The sequence below is a fragment of the Pipistrellus kuhlii genome, unplaced genomic scaffold, assembly GCF_014108245.1.
Source record: "Pipistrellus kuhlii isolate mPipKuh1 unplaced genomic scaffold, mPipKuh1.p scaffold_m20_p_1, whole genome shotgun sequence".
Classification (NCBI taxonomy): Eukaryota; Metazoa; Chordata; class Mammalia; order Chiroptera; family Vespertilionidae; genus Pipistrellus; species Pipistrellus kuhlii.
Genome location: NW_023425404.1, coordinates 78,409,156 through 78,431,836, shown reverse-complemented (window position 1 = coordinate 78,431,836; position 22,681 = coordinate 78,409,156). Strand labels below are relative to the sequence as shown.

Here is a 22,681-nt window from a genome sequence, read left to right as displayed (position 1 = left end):
ATAAAGTCCTCGACCTCACACTGTCCCTATAACCTTCAGTCAACACATCACTTCAAGTGTGTCTCCTTAGCGCTGTTCTCAAAGCCCTGGCAGAAGCTGTCCAGACATTTTTAATCAGAAAAAAACGGGAAAAGAAATCTTTAAACTTTTGTTTATAATCTTTCTGTGGTCAACTTATGCTGTAAAAGTTTCATTTAAATTGAAACTCTGTATGTGAGAATAGAAAATACTGGCATTTAAAATTCAAAATAAAATAGCTGTGACCGGAGAACTGCTTGTCTAAAAGAAACAAAACCAAGAAAAGAAGTTGATCTTTGTGTCCCAGGATATTAAAATTCCAAATGTCTGACTCTCAACACCCTAAAACCACTACTAAAAACCATTAAATAACACTTCTAGCCTTGATGTTCTTGATCATTTTATTGTGAATTATCAAGTATTTAAGGAAATACCATAAATTCATTTTTCTATATAATGTTCAGAAATATTATATGTAATTTTTCAGTTTATTGAGATATAATTGACATACAGCATCGTATGCATTGAAGATGTACAGTATATATATAATTATTTTACTTATATTATCATAAAATGATTGCCACTATAAATTTAGTTAACATCCATGATCTCATATCAATACCAAAATAAGAGAAAAAATATTTTCCTGATGATGACACTCTTAGTATCTCTCTTAACAACTTTTTTATACACCATACAGCAGTGTTAGAGTTATCATACTGTATATTACCCCCCTAAAATTTATTTATCTTATAACTGGAACTCTGTACCTTTTTACCACTTCATCAATTCCCCCTCTTCCCACTCCCAATCCCTGCCTCTGGTAAACACAGATAACAACACTACAACAATTGAAATTTCTTTTGGGAGCCAAAATTTTTTAAACTTAAACTTTTTCTAATGCCATTTCTTCAAAATAGATTTGCCCAGGCCATGGTATTTTGTGGAAGAGCCACACTCAAGAGGCCAAAGAGCTGTATGTGGCTCATGAGCTGCAGTTTGTTGACCATGGCACTAGGAACCCAGTGCACGAATTTGTGCACCTTGAAAGGAACTGTGAGCCGTAAGGTTGTGTTGGGCACAAGGGCTGGTCTTGGCCCATCCTCCACACCCCCACCTGACCCCTCCTGCCATGGCATCCAGTCCCCTGTCTGCTGGCAGCCCCACTCCCACCCACCACTCCTACATGCTGACAGCACCAGCCCCACTCACACCCACTGACAGTGTGAAATGAATGGGGCTGGTGCCAGCAGTGGGTGCCAGCAGGCTGGCGCTGTCAGCAGGTGCAAGAAGTGGCTTCTGCCTCAATTGCCCCTAAGGAGCAGAGGGAAGTGGAGAAGCCCTCAGGGGCGATCGAGGCCAGCAACCACAGCTCACTCCCACTGATGGTGCTGAGCTGCGAGCAATCAAGACCAGTGCCAGGCATCCCCGGTGTGCAAGAACAAAGAATTTTCAGTAACCACCAGAGGCTCGCCCCAATGAGTGACCAGTGTCCTGCTTTGGTCTGGCGCCCCGGCTCACCTGCTCCATCATCCCGCCATGGCCAATGCCTGCCATGTTCCACTCTTTGCCACCTGCTGCCAATGCCCAGCATGTTCCATGTATGCCCCTTGGTGGTCAACACATGTTATAGCAACCGGTTGTTTGTTTGTTCTGCCATTTGGTCTATTTGCAAATTAAGAATTTATATAGAGAGACATATATACAGACATACATGAATACCTAGTAGATCAAATCTAAATACTCTGCCTCCACAATGTAGATTCAAGACCCCACACTTGATCTTCAGGTATAGCGTTTCCTTAAATCTAGGCAACTTTCTCTCTGTTATTTATTGAGTCTTCCTCCCAGACTTCATATATGACATTTCTCTTGTAAAATTCCATTTCCTTGGAATTCCATTAGTTGTTTCCCAGCTAATCCAAATCACTTTCTTAAAAACCTGTTTTGAAATGTGGAGTCCAAAACTATTTTCTTTTCAAATTAAAAATCATTCAGATTGTTGTTTTTAAAAATTCAAACAAACCCTTGCTGGTATGGCTCCATTGGTTGAGCATTGTCTCATACACCAAAAGGTCCCTCATTGAATTCCTGGTCAGAGTGCATGCCCAGGTTGTGAGTTTACTCCCCATTTGGGGTGCGTGCAGGAGGCAATTGTTCAATGTTTCTCTCTCACATTGATGTTTCTCTCTCTCTTCCTCTCCCTCTCCCTTAATTTCTCTCTAAAATCAATAAAAACATTTTTAAAAATTCAAACAAGTAAAAAACACTTGTATAAAGAATTATATTAAAGCTGAAACCGGTTTGGCTCAGTGGATAGAGCATCGGTCTGCAGACTGGAAGGTCCCGGGTTCGATTCCGGTCAAGGGCATGTACCTTGGTTGCAGGCACATCCCCAGTGGGGGGTGTGCAAGAGGCAGCTGGTCGATGTTTCTCTCTCATCAACATTTCTAGCTCTCTATCCCTCTCTTCTCCTCTCTGAAAAAAATCAATAAAATATATATTTTTAAAAGAATTATATTAAAAATGATTATATGAGATAGTAAGTGAATGCCCACTGGAATCCTACTCCATGGACACAGTCACTGTTGAGTTTGGTAAAACCATCTAGACATTAGAGTTTAAGAGGATTCAAGATCATTTCTGAAAATCATGAAACTTTTATTTTAAATTTAAAATAATCACTATTTTAAATTTTGCATATCACTATCTATATGTTAGGTTCCATATATAAGCAAATAACTAATAACATTAAATTAGCTGAATGTATGTTTTAGAGTTCTAATAATAATATTCATAAATATGGTTTTGGGATAGCAATAGTCAATAATATATACTTTTATTAAATAACTAGAGATCTTGTGCACAACATTCATGCATTGGCCAGGGGTTGGGGGAGGCAGTCATCAGCCCGGCCTGCACCCTCTTGTAGTCCAGGACCCCCAAGGGGTTCTTAGGGCTACTGTGGAGGCAGGAGAGGCTCCTGCCACTGCCCACTGCCACTGCACTCCCCAGCCATGAGCACTCCCCAGCCATGAGCACTCCCCAGCCATGAGCACAGCAGTGCGCCCCTGTGAGAGTGCACTGACCAAAAGGAGGCATCTCCTGCATTAAGCATCTGCCCCCTGGTGGTCAGTGTGTGTCATAGAGACTGCTTGGTTGATTTGCATATTTGCCTTTTATTACATAGGATTTTACAATAATAAATGAGAATATAAATTTTGTCCCAATTATTTCCACAACTATATCATCTTCCCAAGAAGAGAGAGCACATTTCCAACTTCCTGTATTTAATAACAAATTGTGCCTACCAGTATTATTCAGACCTTTGCTTAGTAATAACTATGAATGAGTTTTCTATATCATATAATAAATATTATTTTTAATATTTTTCATATGTAAGTTGGTTCAGGTTGTATGTAAGGTTTGTTCTGGAAATATCTATGGATTTTTGTTGTTAAGATACAAGTGAGTTTTTGGGTAGATGTTCTGCTTGCTCATATGCTGATTCTAGAGAAGCAAATTTTATGAAATGAAAAAATCATCTCTCTAAAGGGAAATGACAAGCCATCTATTACAGATCAGATTAAAAACAAAACAAACAGAACAAAACAAGAACTCCCCTAGTATGACACAAAAATCTGAAAGGCAGAGCTGGTTACAATCTGATTGTATAGATTCAGATATCAACTTAGACCTCATCTGCTTCAAGGCACTGTACCTCATCTAAGTTTTCTTTCTCATCTCACCCACCCTTGAGATAGACATATGTTCACACACACATACACACACTCAGACACCCATACTCAGGCATAAGCTCAGACACACATTCACCCTCACACATGCACACATATATCACTCTTTAGCTCTGACCTTTAATGATATGCTCTCTGCAAAGCTGTCCCTGATACACAAAGAGCACCCCCCTACAGACCTCTACTTTAGTCCTGGACAGCAGCTCTTCTTCTGCACATCTAAAATGTCTTCAAGTTCTCTGTCACAGCACCCACCCCTGGGTTAGAACTGGCAGACACTAATCTCCTCATCCCTTGGACTTGAATGTTGTGGGTTCAAAGAGTATGTCTGTCTTGTTCCCTTTATGGCAGTCTCATTAACAAGCCAGTAGGTTGGAACACATCCTTGACAATCACCAATCCTATTGTCCCAAATTCCATTCAGAAGTCAATGCCTATTTATTCTCCCTTCTAAGGATCTCTCAAGTCCATCTACTCCTATCCATCCATGTTGCCACTTCCTTGGTTATGACCACCATTTCTTGAAGCCTCCGTTTCTGCCATGGCCTCCTAACTGATTTCCCTTCCTCCAGGCTTGTGACCTTCAAATGCATTCTCTATCCTGAAACCAGAGTTCTTTCTAAAATGAAAGAATTCTTAAAACCAGGTTTAGATCACCTTGACCTTGACAGCAGCATCTCTTGTCATTCCCAGCCACAGTGATTTTCTTTCAGCTTCTTGAATTTTTATAGCATCTCTCATCCCTAGGTTTTTCTCACACTTGGAACAATGACCTGGGATCAAATATCTTGCTATAGATGTAGCTGGGGAAATGAGAAATCTCAATATGGCTTATATGTCACCTTCCAATGGGCAGGAGGACAGCATGCTTCTGTTTAGTGCCCAATAATTTATTTACTTGAAGAAATAACGAAAACCTCTCCACATGGGAAGCTCAGGAAGCAGACTAAATGACATAAATCTCTTCAATATGACCTCAAAGCAATGCCTTTAAATACAGGATATGATTGGGTTTCAGGATGAAGGTTCTATAAACTTGCCTCCCAATAGTGCTTAAAATGCATTTACATTAGCTCCTGTTGTATGCATGCATTTCCCTCAGGTTCTCACTCTGTTGCCAGACCATGTTGTAATAAAAAGAGTCCAAATCATCTATCAAAATGGTTCATTTTGTGGTTAGAAAAATCACCATTCCCAATGTTACACAAAATAGAAAATTCAGAATTCAAACTTTCTGTGTCTGCAATGTATTTTTATGGAAGTTTAACACCCAAGATGGAACTGTAATCTGGGAGATCTTAAATTCCACCCAAATCAGGCAGGACCATACTATATGGTGAGCAGAGGCAAAATATATTCCTTCTGCACATAAATTCAGACTTATAATTCACATGGTTGCTATGCACTGCCTGAGATCCTGCTACTTATCAATTTATACTGCTACTATTCATATGCTCTCCTTCTCCCAACCTTCTCTGCCTCCTCACCCTCAGCTGATAATCTTGCCTTTTATTTCACTGGGGAAAATGCAAGAAATTAAAAAAAAATCATTTCTTTGTTTTATCAACAAATGCACCAACCTACTCTGAGTTGTCTCCTCACTTTGCCTTCTTTTGTTACTAAGGATGAATTTGTTCACCTCTAAGACCAATCCTTCCATCTGTATAAGAATTCCACCCATCCTTTTTTATTTTTTTAGGGATTTGTTCCTTCCTATTCCCCTTCTCTTTTAATCATCACTGTTTCCCTCTCAACTGAATAATTCCTATTAGACTGTAAGCATGTTATAATAGCTTTGGGGTGTTACATTTCTGTGGTCCCATCTACTCAGCAAAACTCCTTGGGGAAAAAGTGGCTGTAGAGATGTGCTGCCTCCTGTTGACCTCCCTTTCTCTTGACACACTCCACTGGACTGCTTCCTTCAGTTATTAAGAACTTTCCTTTGCCAAGTCAAATGGTTAAATTTCAGTCTTCATTTCACTCCACCTTACAAGACTCTTCATTGGCCTCATGACTTCTTTTACCTAATTGGACACTCCTTTTTTTAATAAAAAAAAAAAGATTATCTTCATTGTTACATATGCTCTCTTTTCCCCCACATTGACCCCTGTCAACACCATACACACACACACACACACACCAAATCTACCGCACTATTGTCTGTGTCCGTGGGTTATGCATATAAGTTCTTTGGGTAATCTCTTTCTCCTCCTGATGGCCCCCCTTCCCTCTAAGATTCTTCAGTCTGTTCCATGCTTCCATGTCTCTGGCTCTGGTTTGTTCATCAGTTTATTTTGTTCATTAGCTTCCACATATAAGTGAAATCTTGTGACACTTGTCTTCTTCTAACTGGCTTATTTCACTTAGCATAATACTCCCCAGGTCCTTCCATGCTGTCTCAAATGGTAAGAGATTCTTTTTTAGTGCTGCATAGTATTCCATGGTATAAATGTACCACAGCATTTTTATCCACTCATGTATTGATGGGCACTTAGGCTGTTTCCAAATCTTAGCTATTGTAAATTGCACTGCTATGAACATAAGGATGCATATATTGTTTCTGATTGGTGTTTCAAGATTCATGTTTCTCTTTTATTAGTGTAGATATATGTCTTACATTTCTAGCCACCATTAAGATTACATATTTCACTAGAGGCCCAATGCACAAAATTCATGCAAGAGTAGACCTTTCTTCTCTGGCTTCCCTCTGGCACCCAGGACCCTTGCTGGCTTCCCTCCAGCTGCCGGCAGGCACTGGGGACCCAAACTGGCTTCCCTCCAGCTGCCTGTAGGCACCAGGAACCCAGGCTGGCTTCCCTACAACCCCAGCTTTGTCCTGAAGGACATCTGATCTAATTATCATATTACTTTTTTATTATTATAGATTTTATATATATATATATATATATATATATATATATATATATATGTGTGTGTGTGTGTGTGTGTGTGTGTGTGTGTGTGTGTGTGTAAGGCATACTTTATTTGTATAAAACAGCCTAGAAATTGTAAATAGAAATAAAAGTGTATCCCTACTTTTCACAGCCTCAAAAATATTGCAGTTGATAGCACATGTACAAGTAAACATAATACAGGATGGACTGTATTAAGGACTTCTTTAAAGACCTATCTGAAATGTAAAATAATCCAGATGAGGAAAGAATACATGTTATTGGGCAGAACTGGGAATGGATTTGAAGGACAAATGGGACTTTAGAAAAAGATAAAACGAGATGAAAAAGTAGGGTTATTCTAGGAGGGTGTATCATGTAAGTAAAGTTGCAGAGGCAAATTATTTCATGATGCAATTGAACCACAGGAAATAGAGCATAAAAGATTCTGGGCTAAATTTTCTGTCCATTTGGATTTCCCATTGCATCTCAAACTGAAATATTTCCAACAAGATATATGTTGTCTGCTAACATTCTAGCCTTTTTCCAAGTTCTCATACCCCAAAACTCAATAATCATTTTAACTTTACTTCATCATATTTAATATTCACTATTTAATGTCTTTTATACATCCTTTTCAACTATCCAATATTTCTCTAAATGTCAGTTTGCTCCAGGATTCAATCTTAACTTGGATCTTCCATCTTCCCTTTCCTCCTCTTCCCTTCTCTTTTCCTTTTGCTTCTCATCTCCTCTCCATTGACACTCACTCCCTAAGTCATGATCTTAAATATCATCTACATTCTTATAACTTCCAATTTAAATCTCCAACTTCTTGCCTGAACTCTGGATTTATTTATCCAACTGCTCATATGACATCACTTGGATATCAACAAGCATCTCAAATTTTACCTGGACTCAGCTCCTGACCTTCCCCAAGACTTGCTCCTTCCCTACTGTTTCCTGTCTCAATCCCATTCCTCCAGTCACTTCGGTCAAAATGTTCTCTTTCTTCTATACTCTTCCTCTGATCCACAATGAAACCTCACCAACTGCACTTTCAAACAAATCCCAAATCCAACCACTTCTCAATTCTAACTGCTATCTCTCAGCCTAAATCATACTTCTCTATCACTGGACAATGGTCTCCTTGCTTCTGCTCTTGCTTGACTACAGTCTATTAAACAGATCCTTCTAAAAACACAATTCAAATTATGTTACCTGCCTACTTAAAAGCATCATTGGCTGCATATCACTGTTGGCATAAAATCCCAGGTCCATGTGTTGGCCTGTAAGGTACTATAATCTTGCTTGTATCTGGCTCTTTGGCCTCATTTTCTATCACTCTTTTCTACAGGGGAGATTGTGCTATATTGTCTGGGTAGGCCTAAGGTAATAATAAAGATAATTTAAGGTGAAAGAAGGAGGCAGAAAAGGAGAACCAGCGATATGGGAGTGTGGGAAAGGCTAAGCTGACATTGCTGGCTTTGGAAACAGAAGACAGCCATAGAAGCTGGAAAATGCAAGGAAACAGATTCTTCCTGAGAATCTCTAGAAAGGAACACAGCTCTGCCAACACCTTGATTTTTGCTCAGGGAGGCCTGCTTTAGACTTGGCCTCCAAATATGTAAGAAAACCAAATTGTGTTGTTTAAAGCCACTAAGTGTGTGGTAATTTTCCACAGTAGCAACAGGAAACTAGTATCCCACTCAATCTAAAATAAAGGTGTACACACACACACAAACACACTCACCACTCTCTGTCCTCTTGTCCTTACCTTACTTTTTTTCATTTTGTCCCTGGCTATTCATTCTAAACTCCACAAAAGTATGGCACGGCGCTCTGTTCATGTCATTCTTCTGGCGTCTGAGACAGTGTTTGCTTGTAGAAAGTCACTAACGTTCTTCCCGTCACTGAAATTTAATTTTACTGTTTGCTAATACTGATCTTTACTTTCAACTTCATTGCTCCCTTTAGATAACATTTTTATAAGTAAAAATGGGTTAAAATTAACCTTTGGTGCTTTGAGGGGAAAAAGACATTATGACTTACTAGGAAGTCTCTATAGTATTCTCTTAAACATTGTAGATACAATTTTTATAGTTATGGATAAATAATGTGTTAGATATTCTAATAAGTTGACATGGATAGCTTTCTAGGCATTCTTTGGACTACCCAAGGTGAGGAGAAGAAATAAATGTCAATTCCTGATGGAAGCTTTAACAGACAGCATGTAATTTGCCACATCCCCTTTCTATTAGGGTGATCCTGAAAACACATGTCAATAGAAACCTTCATTTTCCAGTCCTTGGGTGATTCGAGTTAGCAGAGCCTCCCTACCAACTCATATTAAGCACAGAATAAGCAATAAGCCTTTGTTGTTTTAAGCCAGAGATTTGGGACCATTGTTACTTCAGAAATATCTGGGCATGCCTTGGCCTAATAAATGTGAAGAGAATTAATGTCCTATTGTATGTTTCCAATGGGTTTCTTTCATTTGTAAATTCTCAATGCCTTTTCTAGGAAAATATGCATTGTAAGTCTCATAGAGAGTGTGATGGTCAATTTTGTGTTCACTTGACCTTGATCCCTGATGATGGGATGGGTAGATATTTGACTAAACATTATTTCTGGATGTTTCTGTCAGCGTGTTTCCAGATGAAATTAGCAGTTGACCTGGTGGACAAACTAAAGTGGTTTGCCCTCCCCAAGTGGGTAGGCACCATCCGATTCGTTGATGGCCTGGAAAGAACAAAAAGGAGGAGGAAAAAGAATCTGGCCTCTCTGCCTGATCTGAGACACTGATCTTTTCTTGCCTTCAGTGCTCCTGGTTCTTAGGCCTTTGGACTCAGATGCAATCATAACACTGGCTTTCCTGGGCCACCTGCTTGCAAATGGCAGATAATGGGATTTAGCTTCTAACGTTGTGTGAGCCAATTCCTTAGAATAAGTCCCTTCCTTTATACACAGGAGTTTATATGTAAAAGTAGGTTTATAGTTGTGAGTACGTGATACACAGGTTTATTCTTGTGTTATTATTTATTCATTACTAGAGACCCAGTGCATGAAATTTGTGCACTGGTAGGGCCCCTAGCAGCTGCTGGCTGCAGGCCAGGTACTCTCTTCTATCCCCTGGCTGGCCCTGCCTCATGGTCAAACTCCCTATGAATTCCAGGTCAAGGGGACAATTTGCATACTATGCTTTTATTATGTAGGATTGTATTATTTTCCATATGAACAACTGTAAACCTACTTTTTCCCCACCCTGTATACATTCTATAGGTTATCTTCCTCTAGAGAAACTTGACTAACACAGTAGGGGAGTAAATGCAGCCATTTCCAAATTTATCTGACATGGAAACCTTTTTTTCATGCTCAGTATAAAAGAGATCTTGGGAAATGCTGCTGCAGCCTTCACTCAGCCAGTCATTTCATATCCCCCGCCATCTTTCACTCTTTCCTGTCCAACCAATATTGTTGACAAGTATGTTGACATACTCTTAACTTATGTAAACAGATATATCTTAGCTCTACAGAATATTTGGGAATGAGTAGAATGGCACTCCCCAAAAGAAATACTCTAAATAGCTGTTTTAACTCATCACTGGCACATATGTTATGTTTTAAAGAAAAGAAATACCTGATTATTGTACATCACAGATCACGAACTAAGCACCAAATCATTTTGTAAAATTTCATGCTGCTTCGTAAGTTTGCCAGGACATTCTGACTCTGTTAAATGCCATCCACATTCTGAATTATCTGGACCTGTAGCCACTCTGACTTTTACCAATGGCCTCTTCTTACAAGTTCTGTGAACTGACTGCATTATAAGAAGTTTGTGAAATGATTTCCCTGGCCAGCTTAGCATACTCAGGTACACTGACAAGCAGTTTTACTCACAAACATCCCTCTTATTCTAAAAGGCTCTAGAAACTGCCATGTCAAATCTATATTTCTATTGTTTTTGTTGTGACTGTTGGTAATCCTCTCCCGAGAATATTTTTTCCACTGATTATTAGAGAGAATGGAAAGGAGGGAGGGAGGGAGAGAGCGAAGGAGAGAGGGAGGGAGGGAGGGAGGGAGGGAGGGAGGGAGAGAGAGAGAGAGAGAGAGAGAGAGAGAGAGAGAGAGAGAGAGAGAAAGCATGGATGTGAGAGAGACACATCAGTTGGTTGCCTCCCCAGAAGGCGGGGCTGGGGATTGATCCTACAACCCAGGTATGAACCCTTAATTGGGAATTGAACCTATGACCCCTTGGTGAACTGAGACACTCTACCACTGAGCCACACTAGCCAGGGCTCTCCTGATTTAATCTATAATGAATACAGGTGATACACTGCATGTTCTTATTTTTAAGCATATAATTGTTACTAAAAATACCTTAAGGTTTTTGTAGTTTGAAACATAAGTACCTCTATGTAAATATTTCTAAATGACAGAGCAACTAAGACTGTCATCAGCCAATACAAAACCTTAATTATAAGCATTTTTATTAACATATTTTATTGAGGAAGGGAGAATAAAAGAGAGATAGAAACATCAATGATGAGAGAGAATCATTGATTGTCTGCCTCTTGCACACCCCCTACTGGGGATTGAGTCCACAACCCAGGCATGTGCCCTTGGCAGGAACTGAACCTGGGACATTTCAATCCACAGGCTGACGCTCTATCATTGAGCCAAACCAGCAAAGGCTTAATTATAAACTTTTATTGTTAATCTTCATAACATCACCAAACATGATAATTTCATGAAAAAAATTTCTGCAAAATGGTTTTTGTCATTACTGGCCCTAGTGATAATGGTTTGGAAAATAAAAAAGAAATGTATTTGGGAAAAAAAAATAATCTATATCTCCCAGAAGCTTCTCATTGCATATTCCTTCTTATACTCTTCTAAGATTGTAGATACAATTTTGAATTTTATGTTTTCACTTAGCATTAAAACAAAGCATTTTCCCATTTTATACTGATTTGTGGTAGACAATTTTTATTGTTATATAATACTTAATTTTGTGATTATGTCATAATTTACTTGACTATTTATACTGAGGATATTTGAAAATATTATTTTTTAGTGTTATGCCCCCTTTCTTCTAAAAAGGATTTGCAGCCCTGGCCAGTGTTGCTAAGTGGTTAGAGTGTCATCTGTGCACCAAAGGGTCTCTGGTTTGATTCCTGGGTTGCCTGTCAGGCATGTTTGAGAGGCAACCAATCTATGTGTCTCTCTCACATCAATGTTTCTCTCTCTCTTTCTCTTTTTCTATCTCTCCCTCACTCCCTGCTTTCTATTCTCTCTGAAAATCAATGGAAAAAAAATACCCTCTGGTGAGGATAAACCAAAAAAAGGGATTTGCAGCAACTTTACTCATTTCTGAGACATAAGTCCTGCTCAGAATTGTAGAAAGAGAAAAGCCTGATGCCCCCAGAAAATCATTTCTGGAGAATAAGATGTTCTAGGTGGTGGCCAGCCAGTGTGGCTCAGAGAATTGAGCATCATCCCATGCACAAGGAGGTCACTGGTTCGATTCTAGATTAGAGCACAGGCCCACATTGCAGGCTTGATCCCCAGTAAGGGGTGTGCAGGAGGCAGCCGATTGATATTTCTCCCTCTCCTTCTCTCTCCCTTGCTCTCTTTCTAAAATCAGTAACTATATATATTTGAGAGAGAGAGAGAGAGAGAGAGAGAGAGAGAGAGAGAGAGAGAGAGAGATGTTCTAAGTGGTGAAGAGGTACCAGAACATGGACCCAGAATGAGTGGGAACACGTGTGTACAAAATACACATATGAAAAGTAAGCTGTGCTATGATGTGTTGTGCTACAAAGATAAGGTGTAGCATTATGGCAAGAGGAAGGTGGTTTAGTTGGAGACATCTGGGCAAATCACAGGGGAGGATAACTGAAGTCTGAAAGGGAGCCATCTCTGGCTGAGGGAGTTGTCTTGTCACCGCTACACCTGGGGTGAGATACTCTGCGTGATGCGGGCTGCGTCCGCCTGTTCCCACAGCAGTGGGTGTGCCCTGCTCCCTGATCTCCGTGTCCTGGAAATCAGGGCAGACTGCTATGGAGGCTTTTCAATGTCACATACAAATCTGTGTTCATATGCTCAATATCAGACAGGACAATAAAACTGGCCTAATGTTAATAAGAAAATTATTGCAGTGCAAGTGTACTAATTCTGATAATTACAATAATGTGTTTGAAGCTTGATCTTCTTGATTTAATGACTATCAACAAGGGGTCCCAGGCCTGAATTTCAGTAAGGATGTGAGAATTACGTAAATGTGGCTGTTCATTGCAAATATTCATGCTTACTCAACATGTGTTCATTCATAGCTTTCTTACTAAACACATTCTGAATATAATATCCTTTATTTAAAGGTCCTAGTGATTTGCTCTCTCTTAAGCAATAGCCTAAGCATTCAGAGGGCATATGTCCTTAAACTTCGTTACTATCACTCAGACCTTCCTTTAGTGTCCACATGTTCATAGCAGTGGCCACAAAACCACATTTAATCATCAGATCTAATATATAGCTCTCTAGCATTGTCTGAAAGGTCTTTTTTTCTCATTTCCATTTACATGCAGTAAAATCCCCTGTGGGTTTGGCAAGTGCATTCAATGGAACCCACCACAGACAAGACACAGAAAGTTCCATCCCCTCCCGGAGCGCCCTTGTTCTGCTCCTTCCTACTCCCCATGCCTGCCCCCCACTCCTCTAAAGACGAGTTTCTGTAATCTACATCTTCATTCTGCTAAAAGGGAACGTAATCGCTGTGAGTAGTGCTTATGGATCTGGAAGAGTTCCTCAATTTGGCAGGCCTGGGAGCAATACCCTTTCCTCCCAAACTGAAGAACGCCCATGCAGAATAACACCTCTGAGGTAACTAGAATGTTTTAAGTACAAACTGCTTATTTGTGAATTATAATTTGCTTATCTAGCTCAAGTCTCCATATAGCATACCCCAAAATTAAAATGATTTTAAATATATATTAGGATTTCATTGTAGAGGTACACCTATCTCAAGGCACTAAATATGGTTTTGTAAAGGTGTATTTAAATTGAATTTGGAAAATTAATTTTTTAAGAGAGTGCTTTTAATAAGACCAATAATTATTCTTTCAACTCCCCTCCCTAAACATCCACGTTTGCATATCCGGATGGTGACCATCCGGGCACACTGAGCTTTTAGAGGCACTGGCAAACTCTCCTCCACAGAACCAGCTGCAGGGCTCTTTACCCAGCACAGGTGAAGTCTGAGTGCACACACCTCAACCGGCCAGCTTCCATGGCAAAGTGCATTTTTCTGCTTTCAGAATAATTCCAAGACAGTTTCCTACATTTCTCCCAGAAAGCAGCACTGACCATTCCTGCCAAAAGCCTGGAAGCCTGTTCCGTCACACAGACTTCCAACTTCTTGAAAGAATTTTGCAAATTAAGCAACAGGCGCCTAACGCTCATACAACTCAACCAGCCGTAGAGCAGATCTGTTTCCCATTTCTAGTTGGAGTTTCAAGGACTTCCTTTTTCTAATTGCTTCCTCGGTTGCTATGTGATGTAGGGACCACCGCCTCCTCCCTTTTCAGATCTGGACTTGACTTCATTCTGTCACGTGGGAACTCTGAGCCAACTGGGAGAAGTTTGGGGACGTGGGCTGCATCTGTCAGGACAGCTTATCAGGGGCGGTTGCCATCCTGAATTGTTTCTAGAATGGTAAGCCATCCTGCTAACCTCCCCTGATGACTCAATGGGATCAACCCTTACAGAGTAAGCTTCCTGCCCTAATACATGGGTTTATTCATTCTTAAAAGGAGCAGGTTATCTTTTGGCTTCTCTCTCTCTCCTCTCTCTCTCTCCTCTCTCTCTCGCGCACGCTCGCGCTCGCTCTCTCTCTCTCTCTCTCTCTCTCTCTCTCTCTCTCCATTTTCAATTGAATTTTCCAGAGCCCAGATTTCTGTTCTCACTGAGCTCTGGCACATTTTATTTCCTCTGCCATTTACTTGACTTGCTCTGACCTACATTTTTCTTTTCTTTGTTCCTGAACAAAAGCTGATTTCTTTCTGAGGAAGTTGGAAAAGCTAGACTTATGTGCCCAATATGTTTCCCAACCCTCACATGAGAAAAAGGGCACACCCAAGACTATCAAAAACACCCTATACCAGTCCCAGCGCCAGATGCTCTGCGCTGCGCCTTATTGTGGGCTCGCTCAACACAAAATAAAACAGAGCTCCCAAAATAAAGGCTTCCGGCCTCCAAGCCCGACAACAATTCTCACAAAAATCTTAGCATTCCAGAGCTTTGAATATCTTAACCAAATTTTAAGATGGTGTGATTTATTGTAATTTTATTTTAACCCTACATTAAGGCCAGCCAATCCTAGTAGTCTTTCCCAAGTGGTTTCCAAATCTCAGTGGCACCTCCACCTCTTCCTGTTCACTCCTTATGTGGGGCCCTGTGTGAGTGGTTCCCAGCTGCACTGCCTCTCCATTGTTAGCGCTGTGATGATTATCATCATTAATGAGCACATGCCTCATCTTTCTCTTCAAAATGTTTCATTTGAGCATTTAAAACAGCCAGGTAGGTATCTGTGTACTATTTTGTTACTGTTGTTGCAATTTGCCCTTTCCTCCTTCCTCAGATAAAGTGTCTGTGGTTCTGCTTCTCCACCCCCCTTTAGCCGGAGGGCTGTAATCTCAGTGTTTATTTAATCCACACATGGGTTTGGAAAATGTAGGAAAATGAAGAGATGAACCTCGGAGTAGACTTAGAAACCAGAGGCATGAATTTGGCAGATGTGATGATTTAAGTTAGGACAGGGCATGGTTTAGAGAGTTCCTGAGGCAAAAGTGAAAGAAATCAGCTTGGTGATGGGGGGAATTTTATTCTAGTGAAGTAAGAGGGGAAGAGAGAAGGGAGATGAGAGAAGTGTTTTTTTGGAACCACTTGATTTGGTACAGAGCAGGAAAATTGTCTACTCTTTGCACTTTGCACCTCCCCCACCGCCATATGCTTCCCTAGAGTTTCCTTTACCATACTTGAAAGGACCACAGACTTTAATAGTATTCATGCATTTGAAGTGCTAGGCTATTCCCAGCTTCCTCTGTTGTTGCGTTTATGATGAGAAATAATAAATTTAAAAAAAATCCAAGTTATATGATAACATAAAAAAGTGATTTTTAATTAAAAAAATTTAAATAAAAGATAGGTTTTTTTTTTTTAAGGCATCTGACCTTAAATAAACTGAGGTTCAAGATCACAACCAGATTCAGAGGCTAAATATAGGCCAGTCTCCTTTAGTGTCTAGGCTGAGAGAATTTAGTAGGTTACCACAGCAAACACTAAATTGTTGACACCCAAGGGGCCTGAACAAGTTGAAACAATGTCATTAAAAGGTCAAATTAGTATAGAATGTCCTGAATTCAGATGTAATAGTAAAAGCAGACAGGGGAAATACAGAGGAATGTGTGTGTGTGTGTGTGTGTGTGTGTGTGTGTGTGTGTTCATATGTGTGTTTTGTGTGTGTATATATATTTTGTATGTGTATATATGTAATATATATGTATATATACCTAAAACATCACACTATTACATGAATGTGAGTTTGTGGGTGTCCAGCACTCAGAACTTTGTCAAGCAGAGCTTTGCTTCCTCATTGTGGGGAAACTCTGTTGCTGCCGGAGGGCAAAGGGAAGACAGGAGGCGGATGAGGGGGACACTGACAGGGCTGTTGGCGGGAGCTGCAGCAAACCAGAGGCATATGCAACCCATTATTCCCACCAAGACAAAGGCTGCTTCTACACTCTGGTTCCCACAACCCTCCACCAAAGTTCATTCCCTTTCAGACCTTCTCTATAGGATTTAAATACATATTTGTGAGGCTAAGGTTGGGGTGAAGGGGTGTGGGGGGGCGGGAAGGTGAGAGGAGCCTCAGGTGCAGTTCCGTGAGGAAGGGAGGCAGGCTGCACAGGCAGGTTTTGGAGCACAGACCTCTTTCCCAACCCTGCATCCACTCTCACCATTGTGTGGTCTTCAACATACATGTATTTTAACACTTTTTGTGTCGGTTTCCTTATGCAAACAGTGAATTTCACATGGCTGTTTTCTTTTATGCATTAGAAATAACATACATAAGTGATTGTTACTAGCAGGTGGTCGATAAACGTAATGCATCTGATAACGTTGACTACAAGACCCAGCAATGTCTTTGTTCTGCCTTTGTACCTTTGGTTCCAAGGTCATACCCAACACACAGAACAGATGCTAAAGCTGGAAATAGCTCTACTGGCTCCTACTGTCCCTTCCTCTTTTTCACAGCTTCACAGCAAATGACAGCCACTGGCACTCCCATCCTCTGTGGGGATGCATGGGTAAAGTGGTAGAAAAGATGTGTGGAGTGCTGGCAGCCACTCAGTAGTAAACACCTGAGCCTCTGACTCCTTTCCCCCACCTGTTCTGTTCTCAGGCCATTCCCAACAGCAACCGAGGTTCCTGGGCCCACAGTACCCCCTGATGGCTGACATGGGGAACTTTCTTCTCTCACTAACATCTTTTTGTGAGACTCCCCCAGGCTATGTTCATTCCATCATGAGCCATTCACTTCTCAGAAACGTTCTGTGGCCTTTACTTGCAATTTTTCTTTTTTGCTCAATTATTTTAGAAACATCTACCTCCCTTCCTGGGTCCCCCCCCCCCTTTTCTTCTATTTATGAATCCTCAAGTTACTGTGGTTATGGTTGCTAAGAATAATAGGATGAGTGCATATGGCTATCAAGAAAAACCTTCTACATTTAAAAGTTAAATCAGACATCTCAAAAGTCTTTTGAGAATTAAGAGGGTTTTTTCAGAATCTGGACAAAATATGCTATCTACCCTCTGCTCTTTCTCTAATTAACAGTGAACTTTTCTTGACATTTTATTGTATTCCTATTTATTTATTAATTTCCTATTTATTTAATGGCCACAATTGTACTAGTTTGTTCCCTACTGTTTCATTACAAATGTAAATATTTTCCTAATTTTGTCATAACTCAAGGTAATTCTTGTATAGTATTTCTTTCCTTTGAAATGATATCCACATTCATAGAATTGCAACTATTTTCTCCTTTAAAATAAACAATGCAAATTAATTAAGGCAGCAGGTAAATACCACCCATTCAATTTTATCAAAATTCTGTGAAAATGGATTTTCAACCTAATATAACAATAATGATGTTATAAAATAGTTGTGTGATACAAAAGGTATTTTAAATGATTGTTCATTGAAAAACACTGAGTTGACCTATTCACATATTTTTCTGAAAAGATATTTGCTTTCTTATTTATCTTTTGAATTCATAAAGTTTTGGAGGTACAAATTAGAACATGCAGTGTTAATGTTCTTGAAAGTATTACATTTAAATTGTTTTCTCAGGAACCAAAGAGAAAACACCAGAGGAAACATAACCAGCCTGAATTGTTTAAAATGTATTTTCCCTTTAATTAAATAAGAAACATCTGTCTAGGGATTTTTGGAAATGAATGTAATCCATCCACACTCTGCCTGTACTAGTTTGCCTCCAATGTCCAATATTTTGAAAGAAAATTCTTTCTTTCTGTAAAGAATTAAACAGCAACATGGAGCGATGTCTGGGTCTTGCTTCAGGAGTTTGGGTACTGGAAATGCTAAGGGTTGTCTTTTCCCAGATCTGTCTTTGGGAAGCAACGAAATTCTCTCCATAACCAAGGTTAGGATGTAACTATCTGTACTTCTCCAAAGCATCCACTCACCCTGAAAATGCTCAACTCCGGGTGGAGAGAAAACAGAAGTTATGAGGATGTATGCAAATACTCCAGGTCAAAATAATGCTCCCTTTCGGGGAGTCACTGGCAGTTTCCTCCTGCTCAGGCTTTAAAAAGCTGATTTCCCTAGAAACCTGCACAGCCCACAACACAGACCCATCAGAGGGCCCAAATGAGTAGGAAGAAGACCGGGGTTGACGCTAGGATGGCTCTGGTTCTTGGAAACCAGGGCCCACCGTGGAGAATGACAAGTATCACTTACTGGTGGTGTCGAAAGGTATCTGCTTGCAGGGCGCAGCCCCCTCGGCGGGCCAGGGGCAGTAATAGACGGCTCCCCCCTCCACGATGTCTGGCTGGCTGGTGTTGGCTTTGGGCGCTCCCACCAAGACGCTGGCTCTGCGAAAAGGGGCGCAGAAAACTGCTCTGTGGAACCCGAACCTGCGCCCAGGAGCTGCGGCTCTGGCCACACGCCCACCGAGGCTGCCGGGGTGGGGATGGCGGCAGAAACGTGTACAGGAGGGAGCCCAGGACCATACTTTCGCTCCCCTTGGAACCCTGCGGGGTCCTGAACCTGATCTGCAAGAGGCTGCGAACAGTCCCAGTGCTGCTCTAGGTAGAGCTGTGTGGACAGGGAGGTGCGGGAAGCGGGCGGTTAAAAACGCAGAGCCCAGGGGCCAGCGGCTGGTGGCGAGCAGACGGCACTTGCGCCCAGACACTGAGCTGCCGGAGGCTCCGCGTCACCGACGGTGCGGTGGCCGGTGGCCGGGGTCTAGCTGGCCCGCGTCTGCGTCCCGCTCCCCGCGCCGTGCCACGCTCGCCTTTGTACCTGCAAGTCCCCAAGCCCGGCGTGGCTCCGCCAGCGGCAGGTCTCAGTTCAGAGCGCCCCGCGCGGAGAGGAGGCTGGTGGCGGGACGGGACGGGACGGGACGGGACGCCGTGGACCCCGGGAGGGACCTCCCCTCGGGCTGCGGGACCGGCGCGGCCCCCGGACCCGCGCGCGATCTCCCGGCCCCGGCGACTTACGTGCGAGCGGCGGGGAGGTGGAAGTCCACCGCGTAGCCGAAGTAGCTGCCCTCCGGGCCGCTGTACACCGTTACCTTGTCCTCGTCCAAGTTGAACGCCTGGGAGCCGGGGGACCACAGCATCCCCAGCGCAGCCCAGAGGCAGCAGCAGCGGGGCGCGAGCGGCTGCGCCCGGCTGCCCCGGGGACCGCGGCGGCGCCCGGCAGACATCGCCTCCGCCCCGGCGGCCGCTCACCGCACCGGGGAGGGGACCCAGGTGGGAGACTGCGGGGTGGCGGCTGGCGGCCCCCAGATGCCCGCGTCCCGGCTCGGTGCGCGCGGGTGAGCGTCAGCGGTGACAGCCCCTGCGCTCCGCCACGCGTCCCCCACGATCTGCTCCCTCGGCTCCCGGCCCGCAGGAGGCGGCAGGGGGGCCGGCCCAGCGCCTCCTGCCCTCCGCGGCCGCTGGCGGGCGGGCGGGCGGGGCGGGCGCGCTCGCGGCGCCCCCTAGCGGCGGGTCCGCGGGCTGCGCGAGGGAGCCAGCGACTCCGGGGCCTTCGCAGCCCCCGCTGGCAGCCGGCGCCAGGCGCCTGTTTGGGCTCCTGGTTTTCTATTACAGCTGCATCTCAAGGACGATCTGAGTCTTGGACGTGTCAGTGTGAGCCGTTGCTTTCCGAAGGAATGCTCCACGTGCAGGGCGAGGGGTTTCTCCAGTTTGTCCCCAAATGGAAGAAGGTGGAAAGGTGTCCCACCACGAGGCAAGATAAAGCGCCCTCTTTGCATCACCTCTGCAGTCTGAAGACCCTTAGGGTGGATACGTTTTTCCCCCACTCCTGTGACTGAGAACATCTAAATCCAACAATCTTCTCCTCACCCAACTCCACCCCAGCTCACTGCAGAGGAAACTAAGAAATAAAGAAAGTCTCGAGATTTTATTTAGAACTTTCTAGGACACGCCAGGCATATGAAACGTCCTGGTACCAAATCTTCGTGACCCTGTGTAAGTGTGAGGAAGACTGGCAAAGTTTGGAATGCTGGAGCTTACAGTTTGCCCTCAGCAAGAGTACAAGATATAGAATGAATGTGGAAGAGAGCCCAGGGGGCGTCTAAAGAATAACAAACAGTGAGGAGGGGGCAGAAAGAGCAGGACGGGAGGTAAACAGTGAGCCCGTTGATGGACTTGTTGAATCTGAGTGTGGGAGCCTCAATGACTCTGGAAGCATAAGATGCAACTCAGAGCAGTGGTCAGTCTGGCGAAACAGATTTGGGGGCCTGCCCACAGAAACTCTCTGAGCCCACGGAAAAGCTGACTCTTTCATCTCTCTCACATCAAAACCCACGTGGTAGACAGATTTGAATTTTATTTGTCTATGCTTATCTTGTCCCTATAAAAGTAGTAAAAATTAATAAGCTATATTATTACCTGGCATATCGCCAGGTCTGGATAATTTCCTAACTCAGTGGTGGGCAAACTGTGGCTCGTGAGCCACATGTGGCTCTTTGGCCTCTGGAGCGTGGCTCTTACACAAAATACCACGGCCTGGGCGAGTCTATTTTGAAGAAGTGGCATTAGAAGAAGTTTAAGTTTAAAAAAATTTGGCTCTCAAAAGAAATTTCAATTGTTGTACTGTTGCTATTTGGCTCTGTTGACTAATGAGTTTGCTGACCACTGTCCTAACTGGATAGTCCTTTCCCAGACAAGGATTTAAGAGGAGATGGTAGAAGGCTTTTTTCTCAATTCAAAAGTCCATTTGTGCGAGACATAGAGTCTGCTTCTCTAGTCAAGTTTTTATTGTTAATAAATGTGATATTCCGTGTAGTAAATTTCAGTGAGTAATTCATATGCAGCATTAGCATGGAATGTTCAGAGCTGTGCAGGACATAGAGGCTCGGGAATAAACTCATAGTTATCATTTTCTGACACTGGTATGTTGAAATTTAGAAATTCATTTATGACATGCAAGCCTCAGAAATGGAACATCTAAGTAGATAGAAAGTAATAGCATAGTCCTAGATATGCTCGTGGCCCAGGTACCGTCTCCCTGGGCAGAGTAACAATATATTAAACAATGCTTCAGTTTGTGTGGGGCAGCACATGACCAGGATATCCCTTGTTCTGTGATACTTCTGCCATGATCCTTATCTTTTTATTTAAACTAAGGTCGGTAGGAAAAGAAAATTCTACTTATTGCTACATAGTTGAATACATAAACTTGTTCCTTTCTTCAAAAATATGCTTGTTCTTGCCGTAGCTGGTTTAGCTCAGTAGATAGAGCATCAGCCTGCAGACTGAAAGGTCCCAGGTTTTGTTCCAGTTGGGGGCATATGCCCAGGTTGTGGCTCAATCCCCAATAGGGGGCGTACAGGTGGCAGCTAATCAATGATTCTCTCTCATCACTGATGTTTCTATCTCTCCCTCTCCCTTTCTCACTGAAATCAATAAAAATACATTTAAAAAAATGTATTTTTTCTTGACTTACACAAGCCTATACTGTATTCTTAATAGTATCACTTTCCACTTTACAGATGAGGGCATTACAGTTCACAGAGGTACAATAATATGCATATTCATAGAGCAAGTAGATGGTACAATTTGGACCCAAGACTGTCAGGTACCAACATCAGTTCCTCATGCTATTAGGTCTATAAAAATATCCTTTTAAGTCATAATAGTAAGAATAAATATTTTTACAGTTAGTGAGTTATTCTGGCTAACCCTTTGTGTGTACCTGTGGGTGGTGAGGACAAGTAGCATAAAGCAGCTGTGTACCCTTTCAAAAGTGCTTAGAAAAGGGTTTGATGGTACAGTAGTTTCCCCCTTATCTGCAGTTTCACTTTCTGTGGCTTCAGTAAACCGTGGTCTGAAAATATTAAATGGAAAATTCCAGAAATAAACAATTCTCAAGTTTTAAATTGGGTGTTGTTCTGAGTCTTGTGATGAAATCTTATGCCATCCTGCCCCATCTAGGCCCCCCCCCCCAGATGTGAGTCACCCTTTCATCCAGCACCTCCACACTGTAGACACTCCCCAACCACAGGCCACTTAGTAGCCACCTGCTTATCAGATTGACTGTCATGATATTGTAGTGCTTGTGGTCAAGTAACCCTTATTTTTCTTAATCATGGCCCCAAAGTGTAAGAATTGTGATGCTAACAATTTGGGTGTGCCGGGGAGAAGCCAACAAGTGTTTCATTTAAGTGAAAAGTTATGTATGTATAGGAAATCACATAGCAT

At 42.3% G+C, this 22,681-nt stretch overlaps 1 protein-coding gene across 2 annotated transcripts in view; it reads right to left on the bottom strand.

Annotated features, from left to right (window-relative positions):
• Positions 1–19,887, bottom strand: part of ITGA8 (integrin subunit alpha 8) — a 182,849-nt gene extending 162,962 nt beyond the window's left edge. The window contains exons 1-2 of one of the 2 annotated variants that reach the window (XM_045585839.1): positions 19,469–19,887; positions 18,708–18,841 (exon numbers count right to left, since the gene is read on the bottom strand). In XM_045585839.1, the coding sequence (XP_045441795.1) occupies positions 18,708–18,841; positions 19,469–19,677 (343 nt within the window). In that variant the 5' untranslated portion in view covers positions 19,678–19,887. The remainder of the gene's footprint in view (positions 1–18,707; positions 18,842–19,468) is intronic. The other variant, XM_036453147.2, reaches the window with a different exon arrangement.
• Positions 19,888–22,681: the final 2,794 nt, after the last annotated feature.